This window comes from Pseudorca crassidens, chromosome Y, assembly GCF_039906515.1.
Source record: "Pseudorca crassidens isolate mPseCra1 chromosome Y, mPseCra1.hap1, whole genome shotgun sequence".
NCBI classification, from domain to species: domain Eukaryota; kingdom Metazoa; phylum Chordata; class Mammalia; order Artiodactyla; family Delphinidae; genus Pseudorca; species Pseudorca crassidens.
The window spans coordinates 7303521-7317360 of record NC_090318.1 but is presented as its reverse complement, the minus strand read 5'-3'; the positions used below and the strand labels follow the sequence as shown (position 1 = coordinate 7317360).

Genomic DNA, 13840 nt, shown 5'->3' with positions numbered 1-13840 from the left:
TTCTTTTTCTTTTTTTTTTAAATTAGAAAGGAGACATTGACAGGCCAAGGAGAAGGTGCTCCTGGCACTTGGTGGGTGCTCAATAAACATACGCTTAACCAAAGCTTGAGATTTGAGATAAACATGTACAACAACCCCCAAATGAACACTTACACCTTAGGCATTTCTTCTCTGGGGCATGTCCTCGTGGGGTACTCGAGTCAGTCGTCAGAGGAAGACAGAGTCATCTCTTAACTCCTCACTCAACCTATGGGACTTTCTCTAGGGAGTCTGACAAATCAGGACAGCAGTTCAGCAGACGTTACATGCAATCAGCGTTGATGAAATTCTATACATTGCTGTCTCCCAAGTCTCCCTCTCAGTTGCCTGGTTACAGAAACTTTATCAACAAATGTGAGACAAATGTAAACAGACACCAAAAAAGGAAGTTTCGCCTTTCTGGGGGAGGAATGGAGATTTCTGTGTTTACTCAAAGAGGTCCACAACGCTCTTGCCCCACGGCCCGGGAGAAACCTTTCTCTGGGTTACACGAAAGCTTTCTTTCGCACCCTTGATTCTCCCCGCTGTGCGCAGACGGAGGCGGGAATTGTAGCCTGTCATTGGTTCACACATTGTGACTGTGCTTTTACCTTCATCCTATCTTTGGGAGGAGGTGTTTCTAAAAGGAAAGAATCCCAAATGCAATGCTGGAAATCTACAGGGAGACAGGGTGGGGTACATGGAATTTTCACTTGCAATCGTTTCTGGGAATCTATCAGATCAGTGCTAGGGGAACACTTGTACTGCAGCTGAGATTCCCTGGTTAAGTTCTGAGGTTAAGGCATCAGAGCAGTGGTGGTGATTGCCCTGGTTTACAGGGGGAGGCAGTGCCTATTTTGTTTTGCTTATCCATTTTTTATACTATGTTCTGGCAAAAGCTAATCCAAATGTTCGAGTGTATATGTAGAAAGAACGTGTACTTTCCACAACTAATTCTAGCTGGGGTCGCTGCAGAAAGAGAGATCCAGGCTTGGTGGGGAGAGGTTTATTTATAACATGCTACATGCCCGATGTATTTCATCCCTTTTGCCCAGAATAACCTTTTTTTTTTTTCTAATTCATTTATTTAGTTTTTCGGCTGCGTTTGGGTCTTTGTTGCTCTGAGCAGGCTTTTCTCTAGTTGCGGAGAATGCGGGCGACTCTTCCTCGTGGTGCACGGGCTTCTCACTGCGGTGGCTTCTCTTGTTGCAGAGCACCGGCTCTAGGCGCTGTGGGCTTCAGTTGTTGCAGCATGCAGGCTCAGTAGTTGTGGCTCGTGGCTCTAGAGCGCAGGCTCAATAGTTGTGGCGCACGTGCTCAGCTGCTCCGCAGCATGTCGGATCTTCCTGGACCAGGGCTCAAACCCATGTCCCCTGCACTGGCAGGCGGATTCTTAACCACTGCGCCACCAGGGAAGCCCCAGGATAACCATTTTTCCAATGGGTAAATAATGTGTTCAAGAATAAGAATCGAGCCATTTGGTTTGCCTTCAAGGCCTGCCCATCGCACCCTTCTGGGCTGACCCTGAAAGAGCCCGTCCCAGGGGCCCACAGTTGGTTCACCCTGAGTCCTAGCACGTGTGTTTCTGGCAAGTGGGACCTGGGAATTGGCTTCCTTCTTGAAAAATCAAGTTGCAGAATATATAAAACATGACACCAAGTGTATAAAGCTTAAATGTGTGCAGAGCAAACTGTTATAGGTTGAACTGTCCCCTCAAATTCACATGTTGAAGTCCTACCCCCCAGCACTCCTCAGAATGTGACATTATTTGGAAAAAGGCTTACTGCAGATGTAATTAGTTAAGATGAGGTCGTACTGGAACACCATGAGCCCCTAATCCAATATGACTGTGTCTTTACAAAAGGAGAAACCTGACAAGTTTAGACAGAGAGGTACATGCAGAGGGAGAATGCCACGGGAAGGTGCAGGTATGTATCAGGGGAGGATGCACCTACAGGCCAAGGAGAGCCAAAGACAGCCGGGAAAGCACCAGAAGCTGGGAGAGAGGCTGGGACAGACGCCACCACAGCCCTCAGAAGGAGCCACGCCAGCTGACACCTGGCTTTGAGACCGCTATCCTGCAGAACACTGAGACGATATATTTCTGTTCAAGCCACCCCACCAAATCACCCCACCCCCATATAAATACACCATATGTACACACCAGCCCACAAATGCCCTCCCTGTGCTGGAGGCCAGGAACCCCAAATCACCCCACCTCCATATAAACATACCATATGTACACACCAGCCCACTAATGCCCTCCCTGTGCTGGGGGCCAGGAACCCCAAATCACCCCACCCCCATATATACACACCATATGTGTACACCAGCCCATAAATGCCCTCCCTGTGCTGGGGACCAAGACCCCAAATCACCCCACCCCCATATATACACACCATATGTACACACCAGCCCATAAATGCCCTCCCTGTGCTGGGGGCCAGGAACCCCAAATCACCCCACCCCCATATATACACACCATATGTACACACCAGCCCATAAATGCCCTCCCTGTGCTGGGGGCCAGGAACCCCAAATCACCCCCGCCCCTCACCATATCTATCACAACTGCTCTTGATCTTAATTCCAACCTGATTTCACGTGAACAGAAACGTCAGGGGAAAGAACATACTGCCTCATCCCGCCCCCGGAATGGGACGGCCCCAGAACCTTCTCCTCCCTCCTGTAATCCTCTGAACAAGAGTGTTCTGAGCTCTTCTTTTTCTATAGCCTGAGTGTTCGACCAGTGCATGGTTGCTCGCCTTGCACTTGGCATGTGGAAGATGATTTCCTACGGACAGGAAGCCTCCGTCTTACCTGACTCCTGGAGATAGCGATACACCAGAAAGTTCACCTCGTCACTGGTTATGCTCATCTTAGCCTCACCTCGCGGCGATGAGGTCTTTACGAAGCGGGGGCCACCTTCTGTGAGAACGCTGAGAGGAGAAAGTGGAAGAGAGTTTTGAAGCACTGCTTGTAGTTTTTTTTTTTTTTTTTACTGCATTCTTTCTGAGATGATTAAAAAATACAATACTCAGGATGTTGTCCGTGTCAAGGTAATTAATGCCTGATCCGTGTTGTATTTCGTGATTACATAAAGATTTTATATTTGTGTGTGTGTGCATGTATATATAGACACATTCATACAGGCGAAAGTTTTCCCAAAAAAGATGAGTTGGTGTATTTTATAAATGCTGGGATGGACTCACATATAAACCACTAATGGAGACAAACTCAGGGACCACAGAGAATGAGAACGAACACTGATTTTTTTTTTTTTTTTTTTTTTTTTTTTGCGGTACGCGGGCCTCTCACTGCTGTGGCCTCTCTCGTTGCAGAGCACAGGCTCTGGACGGGCAGGCTCAGCGGCCATGGCTCACGGGCCCAGCCGCTCCGCGGCATGTGGGATCCTCCCGGACCGGGGCACGAACCCGTGTCCCCTGCATCGGCAGGCGGACTCTCAACCACTGCGCCACCAGGGAAGCCCCGAAACACTGATTTTTTATTCACTAAAGTGTGAGTTATGATCACAACGCAGTCGACAGCGAGCTTGAACGGAATCCCGATGCGCAGTAGGACAGACGCGGCTGCCTTTGATGCCGCCCTTCCCTAGACAGATGGGGAAGACGACCGGGTAGGCCAGCAGGCACGTCGACACCCCCAGGCAGGGCGACCATATGGTCTGGAAAACACCTGTGGCTCTGAAGCAGCGAATAATCATAACACCTTCCACTGATAAAAGTTCAGTGATGAACTTGACCGTCACTGAACCTACAGGGTGCACATGGCCCTGAGAAGGCAGACACACATCAGTGCGGAGCTAAGTCAGCGTATGTGTCACCTGACATGACTTCTACACAGAGGCCAGGTGTCAGGAAGCCAGCCCATGGGTACAGAGAGCACCTACATCGTTTGTGTTTTGCCACAGAACTGGCTGCGTCAGTCTGGCCGAGACCGCAGTACTGGAAGGCACGTAGAAACCTGGGGGAGGAGGGGATGATGAGAACTTCGGAAGCCTCTGTGTCTGAGGCAGACAAGAAGAGCGAGCCTTATTTTCTTCACAATCCTACGTCAGACCTATGAGCACCCTGGCCCAAAGAGGACCGAAGTCACTCAAATAGAACTCTTGTACCCACAGACAGAGCAGAATTCACACGTGTGCAAGAGCATTCACTCCAAATGGCAGTGGCCAAGAAGGGCCGCAGCTTCCTTCAGTTGTGTCGTCAATACTGAACATTTCAGGCTGTTTGGGAACTGTCTTCAGAGTCCACGCCATATGTTTTCAGGCAGCTTTATGGTGGCAAATCTTTCATTATTGAATTACAATTAAATTTCCATTTGTTTAGAACAAGGTAAAAGGACAAAAGGCACATTTCAAGTTGGGAGGATTTGAATTAAAGGTTGTCATAATGGACACACCCCACGATGGCCCCCCAATGAGTCCCACCTGATATAATCCCCTCCCTTCCAGTGTGGGCAGGACCTATGACTCCCTTTTACCACACAGAATATGTCAAAGGAGACGGATGCCACACCCTGGTTAGGTTATATGGCAAGGATGACCGGATGTCACTCCTACAATTGTTACATTACATTGTATAAGACTCTTAGTGGACTAGAGAAAGACGCTCCTACCGGCCTTCACACGAACCACCCAGGGAACCAAGGGCAGTCTTTAGCAAGCTGTGCGCCTCAGTCCTACAACCACAAGAAAACTGAGTTCTGCCAACAGTGTGGGCTTGGAAGAAGACCCTTCCCTTCTCAGCTCTAAATAAGGATGCAGCCCAGCCACCACGTGGCTGCAGCCTCTGGAGACCCTGTGCAGAGGAGCCCCGCACGTGCCCGGTCTCCCAACCCTGGGAAACTGTGAGAGAATAAACGTGTTGTTTCTAGCTGCTGAACTTGTGGTCATTTGTTATGCAGCAGCAGATAACTAATGCAGTGGCCTCTTGGGACACTCCAGTTCTCACTTTGTCGTCTTAACAACAAGATTTTAATTTGTAGTTACCAGAATTTTGTCATGCAAAAATACTTATCTCCTTCACTTAATTAGGTGGTATTTCTGCACTTTTGTAGACACTGGAAAGAAAATTTGACGGTCAGAATATACATGTGTCCTGAGACGTCTGCTTGAACTCTGGGGAGCTCACACAGAGGATGGCATTAGGAAGATATCTGAGACTAAATAAAAAGCTATGAAATCAGAGCATATACAAGTAAAAAAATAAAACATTATTCAAGGGACAGAACAAATAATAACAGAGATGTGCACGGCAGAATAGTGTAGCTCTAAAGAGACTTTTGATGATCCTGAGTGGCAGTAATGACGGTGACTCAGTTCTCATGAGGAATTCAGTTTCAGGTTCTCTCTATGGTAAATGGTAAATGGTGGCGCCACTGGGATGTGATTAGGTCATGAGGGTGGAGCCCTCATGAATGGGTTAGTGCCCTTATAAAAAGAGACCCCAGAGAGTTCTCCCTCTTTCTGCCATGTAAGAACACACTGTTGCACACTTAATAGACTACAGTATAGTGTAAACCTTACATGAAGGGAAGATGGTGTTATCTGGCCCTCACCAGATTCCAAATCTGCTGGTGTCTTGATCTTGGACTTCCAGCCTCCAGAACTGTGAGAAATAAATGTTTGTTGTTTAGGCTGTCCAGTTTATGGTACTGTGTTATAGCAGCGTGAATGGACTCAGACACCACCCCTAACTCCCTTTTACTGTCATTTTGAGTACTTATAAACAGTGAAATCTAATCTAACCAACAGGGTCTCTCAGCCTCAGGGAGTTTGACTTGGGGCCAGACGATTCTCTGTTAGGAGAACGCTCTGCACACTGTAGGATGTTTAGCAGCGTCCCTGGCCTCTTCTCACTAGACTAGACGCCAGCACAACCTCCCCTCCATCCCCTACGGTTGTGATGATCAAAAACACCCCCAGACATTGCCTAATATTACAAATTGCTAAACTGCTGCTGGCTGAGAACAACTGTTATACAGGAAAACTAAGCATTTTGTGTTTGAAATGAATTCCATTTATAAAATTGTAAGACACCGTGGAGCTAGCTCATAGACATTGCTTAATGAAACGGCCACGCTACTAAAAAGGATCCTTAAAATGCACCAGAAGGGCTTGGCTTCTTCAAATAGTCTGTAAACTCTTTCCACAAAATCACATTTTCATAAGGAAAGTGCTGATCTTTGTCTTGCAGCATACAGATCTTCGTTTCCTAAGGAGAAAGTATTTGGGTACATACGGACGACACCCCTGCACCCACAGCCTGGTTCACGTTCCCCACCCCACAAGTGTCTGTAATATATATTAGAAGTGTCTGCATAAGCGTTAGCACAGGACTCTGGAGCAAGAGCATTTAAGATCCTCCAGGGACGGGGGATTATGGACGCCTTCTGTTAGCCCGTTCCTCTGTTCTTCTTTAGGCATTAGCCTTTTTCCCAACTAAGAAAATTTCTGTTTAAGCTCTAGCTCTCTACTTTCTGATCCCAGATTCATCTTCTCTCTGAAATTTTAAGTTAGAATCCAAGATCAGAGTGTTTTCCCCAATATGGTATTAACTTCTTAAAGGATTTTTGATTTGTAAACAGCAGAGGAAAGAAAACAAAAACCATCCCCGGCCTGCGACAGAACCAGGGATGTCATACCATTTGGTCCACAAGAGTGTCATGTGTTTCTACTGACTGGTCCACCTCAACATAGGCACACCTGGAGGTATTGTGGTTCAGTTCCAGACCACAGCAATAAAGTGAGTCACAGGATTTTTTTCTGATTCCCCAGTGCATGTAAGAGGTTTCCATTATACTGTAGTCTATTAAGTGTGCAACAGTATTGTGTCTAAAAAAAGCTATATACCCTAATTAAAAAATTTATTGCTAAAAATGCTAACCAAAATCTGAGCCTTCAGTGAGCTGTAATCTTTTTGCACTAACATCAAAAATCACTGATCACGGGCTTCCCTGGTGGCGCAGTGGTTGAGAGTCCGCCTGCCGATGCAGGGGACGCGGGTTTGTGCCCTGGTCCGGGAGGATCCCACATGCCGCGGAGCGGCTGGGCCCGTGAGCCATGGCCGCTGAGCCTGCGCATCCGGAGCCTGTGCTGCGCAACGGGAGAGGCCACAACAGTGAGAGGCCCGCGTACCGCAAAAAAAAAAAAAAAAAAAAAAATCACTGATCACAAATCACCATAACAGATATAATAATAATGAAAAGTCTGAAATGGTGCAAGAACTACCCTAATGTGACACAGAGACACAAAGTAGCAAATGCTGTTGGAAAAACGGCGCCAGCTGACTTGCTCGCTGCAGGGCTGGCATCAACCTTCAATCTGTAAAAAACGCGATGTCTCCGAAGTACAACGTGGCATTTATGAGGTACGACTGTACACATGAGGTACATGTATGTACACATATGAGGTATGCCTATACATGTATTAATTTAAAAAAACTGATCTAGGGCTTCCCTGGTGGCGCAGTGGTTTAGAGTCCGCCTGCCGATGCAGGGGACGCGGGTTCGTGCCCCGGTCTGGGAAGATCCCACATGCCGCGGAGTGGCTGGGCCTGTGAGCCATGGCCGCTGAGCCTGCGGGTCCGGAGCCTGTGCTCCGCTGCGGGAGAGGCCACAGCAGTGAGAGGCCCGCGTACCGCAAAAAACAAACAAACAAAACAACAAAAAAACTGATCTAATAATTGGATCAAAGTCTCCCCCACCAATAAAACACCTTCTTAAATTAAATGGCTTAAATTTCTTAAATGACTATTTCTTCTAAAACCTAACTAGTTCCAAAAAAAGGATTTACAGTGACCAGTGGACTGAAATGTGCATATATATTGTGAGACTATTCAATACACACCGGAGAACATTCTTTAAACCGACCGTAAACCACAGCAACGTTCAATCCACGCCAACCTTTGGGTCTGATTACAGCAAAATCAAGAGAAACCAACGATTAACTGGTGTCTAACTGCAGCGCCTCTGAGCAAAGCGCTTGAAGGTGGCTGCTGTCATTTTACTGCGTCAACATCACTATTCTGACTCAAATGAGTAAAACGGCTGATCTTCACTTGGCAAAAGCTACTGCTTTAGACAAATTTCGTCAAGATCTACATAAGGTTGGGAAAAAAAGTTACCTACCCTCTTTTCTCCAAGACAAGAGCTCAATTTCCAGAGACAGATGTTAGAATAAAATCATGGATTTTTTAAAATCAGGGATTTTCTGTATAATTTCATGTATAATAAATAAACGTGCTGGTATTACAGTGCTATTCAAAGTTTCGGGGACGGGCGCGGGCTTCTCTACCCCAGACACAGGCAGGTGAAATTTACGTCAGTGGCTCAATTCCCAGGTCTGGTGTTTTGTTTTGTTTTTTCAATTGTGTTAAAATATACACAACGTTTAATTTACCATCGTGACCATTCTGAAGTGCACAACCCGGTGGAGGCATTAAGGACATTCCTATTCCTGTGCAGCCACCCCCCACCTACCTCCACAACTTCTTCACCACCGCCAATGACCTCTGTCCCCAGTGGACACCACCTCCTTGTTCCCCCCTCCCCCAGGCCCCGGGAACCACTCTTCTGCCTCCTTTCTGTCTCTGTGAGTCTGAAATGAGAGCCACGTTCCATCTTGCAGGTGGGAAGGTGGTGTCTGTCAGTTCTGAAGCACTCTGCAACTGCAAATACTAGCACAGCCCTGACGCTCGCCATGGACTTTCTTCAATCACCATGAGGGCCGGACATTACTTCCTGCAAACACCTCTTCAGAAAGAAACGCTCTGTGACGAGAAGACCCCACGGTGAGAAGCCGCCACTCCTCACGGGAGACGAGCATGTGGACCCCAGTCTCGTGTTTACTGTAACCCCGCTGCAAATGGAAACAGGCAAATGCTTCACCCTGCTTTTCCCACACTTGAGATAAATGAGGTACAAAGCGATGATAGAAAAAATTACCAAGCGCCTACGATATTCAAGGCATGGTGACGGCAATGGCAGGATGAAACAAACTCAGATGCAGGCGCGCGCGCGCACACACACACACACACACACACACACACACACCGCTTCCTTGAAGCTGTTAGTAAGATGTCTATGCAAATAACCTAAAGCCCCGCACCTGTACCACAAGGTACTAAAGAGGGACGGCAGCAGGGTTCCAGGGAAGAGGGAGGAAGGTCAGGGAGAGGGAGAAGGTCAGGGAGAGGGAGGAAGGTCAGGGAGAGGGAGGAGGTCAGGGAAGAGGGAGAAGGTCAGGGAAGAGGGAGGAAGGTCAGGGAAGAGGGAGGAAGGTCAGGGAGAGGGAGGAAGGTCAGGGAAGAGGGAGGAAGGTCAGGGAGAGGGAGAAGGTCAGGGAGAGGGAGGAAGGTCAGGGAGAGGGAGGAAGGTCAGGGAGAGGGAGGAAGGTCAGGGAGAGGGAGAAGGTCAGGGAGAGGGAGGAAGGTCAGGGAGAGGGAGGAAGGTCAGGGAAGAGGGAGAAGGTCAGGGAGAGGGAGGAGGTCAGGGAGAGGGAGGAAGGTCAGGGAAGAGGGAGAAGGTCAGGGAGAGGGAGGAAGGTCAGGGAAGAGGGAGGAAGGTCAGGGAGAGGGAGAAGGTCAGGGAAGAGAGAGGAAGGTCAGGGAAGAGGGAGGAAGGTCAGGGAGAGGGAGGAAGGTCAGGGAAGAGGGAGGAAGGTCAGGGAGAGGGAGAAGGTCAGGGAGAGGGAGGAAGGTCAGGGAAGAGGGAGGAAGGTCAGGGAGAGGGAGAAGGTCAGGGAGAGGGAGGAAGGTCAGGGAGAGGGAAGAAGGTCAGGGAGAGGGAGGAAGGTCAGGGAGAGGGAGGAAGGTCAGGGAGAGGGAGGAAGGTCAGGGAGAGGGAGGAGGTCAGGGAGAGGGAGGAGGTCAGAGAGAGGGAGAAGGTCAGGGAGAGGGAGGAAAGTCAGGGAGAGGGAGAAGGTCAGGGAGAGGGAGGAAAGTCAGGGAAGAGGGAGGAAGGTCAGGGAGAGGGAGAAGGTCAGGGAAGAGGGACGAAGGTCAGGGAAGACGGAGGAAGGTCAGGGAGAGGGAGGAAGGTCAGGGAAGAGGGAGGAAGGTCAGGGAAGAGGGAGGAAGGTCAGGGAAGAGGGAGAAGGTCAGGGAGAGGGAGGAAGGTCAGGGAAGAGGGAGGAAGGTCAGGGAGAGGGAGAAGGTCAGGGAAGAGGGAGGAAGGTCAGGGAAGAGGGAGGAAGGTCAGGGAGAGGGAGGAAGGTCAGGGAAGAGGGAGGAAGGTCAGGGAGAGGGAGGAAGGTCAGGGAAGAGGGAGGAAGGTCTGGGAGAGGGAGAAGGTCAGGGAAGAGGGAGGAAGGTCAGGGAAGAGGGAGGAAGGTCAGGGAAGAGGGAGGAAGGTCAGGGAAGAGGGAGGAAGGTCTGGGAGAGGGAGAAGGTCAGGGAAGAGGGAGGAAGGTCAGGGAAGAGGGAGGAAGGTCAGGGAAGAGGGAGGAAGGTCAGGGAAGAGGGAGGAAGGTCAGGGAAGAGGGAGAAGGTCAGGGAAGAGGGAGGAAGGTCTGGGAGAGGGAGGAAGGTCAGGGAAGAGGGAGGAAGATCAGGGAAGAGGGAGGAAGGTCAGGGAGAGGGAGGAAGGTCAGGGAAGAGGGAGAAGGTCAGGGAAGAGGGAGGAAGGTCAGGGAAGAGGGAGGAAGGTCTGGGAGAGGGAGAAGGTGAATCCTCGACTGACGGACACAAGATCTGGCGGAGAAGTATGAAAAAGGAAGGAAAGGAAGGAGCTGTGTGTGGGGGTGGGGGTAACCTTCAAGGATGAACCAAGTGCTCCCTGGGACCCAGGGCGGGAAGATGGCCCTCTGTGCCGTCACTGTGGGCTGTGAGGTGGGGGAGAAGTTGGCCTGTGTCCTTTCTTCCAAGGATGGTCTTTGTGGGCACGTGATGTGGAGCTCGAAATGCCTGTACTGGCTGCAATAAAGCTGGGGTACACCAGGGTCATGGTTCTGGTGTCCGCGGACTTACTGGCTAGAGGTAAGGGAACTAACGTCCTGAGAGCCACAGAGGACAGCACAAAACGGAGGACTCGGGGGCCTCGTGGCTCAGAGCCAGGTGGCCCGATTCCTAATCATACCTCCATCCCTTTCTAGCTGTGGACTGCAGGGCGAGTCACGTGGCTCAGTTTTCCCTTCTCCAAACTGAGGATGACGAGAGCCGTTACACCCGGCAGAGGTGGTGAGGATGCACAGCTTTTATACGAACTCCCAGGTCAGGGCCCCGGGCACAGGAGAGACGTAGGACGGCTATTACTCCCACTCGGCTACCTGCGAGCATCCCCAAAGCAAAGAGCCCCCTGAAAGGGCCCGAGGAACACAGCACCCTTGCCAAAGTGATTCAGAGCTGGCAGCGGGTGACGCGTCAGCAGGCCAGCGGCAGGTCGAGAGCCCTTCCGAGAAAGCACCTCCCTCGAGCTTTTTCAGCACCGGCAGATCGTCCTCGGCCTCCAAAAGAAGGAAAAAAATTAAAAAGGGTTCTTAATTACTGCAATTGTGTTTATTCTCTTGCCTGACCCGGTTTTGATTCGAGGCACCTCCAGTCAGGTTGATTTGAGGTCTTTGGCGTTGTGAGTGTGCGGAAAAGAAATGACCGCCCTCACCGCGAGGTAAAGCTACACGTTCCCTCGCTGTTCTGCTTACGGAAGGAGGAAAAATTAGTGCGGACGGATGACACCCCTGGAGTTGCCCCACTAAAGATGAGTATTCCAACATAAGTAATAATTCGGGGTTAAATCCATCAGGAAGCTAAAGGGAAGCTTATTTATCATTATTACTTATAGTATTTCTCCTTTTCACGATCTAATTTCAAGGTGGCAAAAACTTCTATGACTCACAGTCCAGTTCACAAAGTAATTCAGTTGCAGGAGAAATGGTGTCTGAGGGTTTCGTTGTACTGAGTATGCACTTACAGTATTTAATATGCTCTCGTGCTCTGGGAAGGGAGAGCACTGCCCCCAAACAACAAAATCTTCACTGCTCTTTAATTATCCTAAAGGCTATAATCACAGGAGAGCTCCTTGAGAGCTGGCTCTGCTAGAGGAAGACAGAGAGGGCAAGCGCGTTCCCTGCCAACAGGAGGGGAGGCTGGTTCGGAAACAGTGAATTAAGCGCACAGCGATTACAGGGCGGGGGCCGTGGTGCTCGGCTGGTATCACTGGTGGCAGAAGTTTCTCTTTTAGCAATCTGTCCCATTATGAAATGTTCTCTTAAAATCCTTTAAAGCAGGGACGGAAGAAACTTTGTCTCATGTCTTGTCTCCGCTGTTAGTCTGCTGGCTTTCACGCTGGAAGAATCCATCTCTTAAAGTAATCTTCTGGACGAGGCCCAGGGTGCTTTGGGACTCGATTCCATGCAGACTGAGGACCGAGAGCCAGAGCAGCTGGAAAATCTGCTAGAAATGACCTCATCGTAACAAGGCACTTTCCTTCTCTCCGCATTTCACAAATTCTCTTCTGACTGGAACGCACTGGGTCTTACCTCCCTGCTCGCTTTATCCATAATGTTTTTCTCTCTTCAAACGGAAACTGAGTTTCCCGGTGGTCAGTTTAAGATGAGTTTTAATTTACGCACCAGCATTTACATATAAATTCTTCTGTACAATCTTGACGGGGACCCAGCTTCTTGTGGAGATGAAGCGGGCTTGTTTTATACGCTGCATATACCTGTTCTTCCGGCATAACTGTAACGAAGCCGATACGTAGCCACTGGAAGGACCGAAAGCTGTTTTGTTGTCCGATGACAGCATGAGTGCGATTCAATAAATTAAGGCACTTACAGTCGGACCCCGATTACAGGAGAATATATACATAGAAAAGATAGGGCAGGGAACAGGAAAATGTTAACAGTGTTTTTTTTTTTTTTAATAGACATATCTTCATTCACCAATGAGTATGTCTATTATTTTATGGTAAGAAAAGAAAAATCCCCCCAAAGGTAAGATTTTTCACTCATTTTACAGTTATATTTACTTACTTGGGAGTCAGATGGTCCAAAATTATAAATATAATCAAAGAACTATCATTTTATTATCAGAGTTCACAGGCCTAGCAGTGGAATTGCCATTTAAATATAAGAATGCACTAGTGTCGTAAGATGCAGTCCTCAAAAGGATTTTCACGATGGGAGAAAATGTCCATGATACGGCGATACGTGAAAAAAATAGGTTTCAGGACGGAACGTGCATGTCGCTAAATTTCATTTTGTACACGCACACAAAAGATACCCTCTAAAATATAAAAAAGATAATAAAATACACCCATCTCTCCAGGGTGCGATCACGCTGGAATTTTATCTGTGTGTGTGTGCGTGCCTTTCTGTAGCTTCCAAATTCTCTCCTATGAACGTGAACTGTTTTCATGTTCATTAAAATGTCATTAAAAGCTGGCAGCGTCTTCAGAAATCATCACTATGAGAGCAACCCAGCTGAGTAGGAAATAAAGCCGCAGGGTCGAGAGAGCAGAGAGAAGGGAGTCTTCTCGGGTTACGAAAATAATGCAGCGCTTCACAAAATCCAAAACATCCCCTGAGTGAGGCATTCAGAGAGGGTCCTTTCTGTGCCTGGCTGCCCTTCTGGGTTAATTAACGGCTGGCTGGGGCCTTGCATCCCAACCCTGTGTGCAGAGCCATGAAGGATGCTGACGTGACAAGAGAGGCGTCCCGTCCTGGAGTTACCGCCAAGACCACGTGCGCATCTCCAGAGCGGCCCCCGGGTCCTCTCGCAAACCCTCTGAGCCGCAAACCCTCCCCACCCTCCACTTCTCTGCCTGATCGGGAGGCAGACCCAGAAGGAAGCCTTCCTAAAAA

The 13840-nt window shown here is 49.0% G+C and overlaps 1 protein-coding gene across 8 annotated transcripts in view; it reads right to left on the bottom strand.

The window, feature by feature from the left end:
• Positions 1-13840, bottom strand: part of LOC137217792 (F-box-like/WD repeat-containing protein TBL1X) — a 230092-nt gene that overhangs the window by 50955 nt on the left and 165297 nt on the right. For 7 of the 8 annotated variants that reach the window (XM_067724736.1, XM_067724733.1, XM_067724737.1 and 4 more), the window contains one exon: positions 2839-2957. The exons of the other annotated variant lie outside the window; for it this stretch is intronic. In XM_067724736.1, coding sequence (XP_067580837.1) covers positions 2839-2896 — 58 coding nt within the window. In that variant the 5' untranslated portion in view covers positions 2897-2957. The remainder of the gene's footprint in view (positions 1-2838; positions 2958-13840) is intronic. 8 annotated transcript variants of the gene reach the window in all.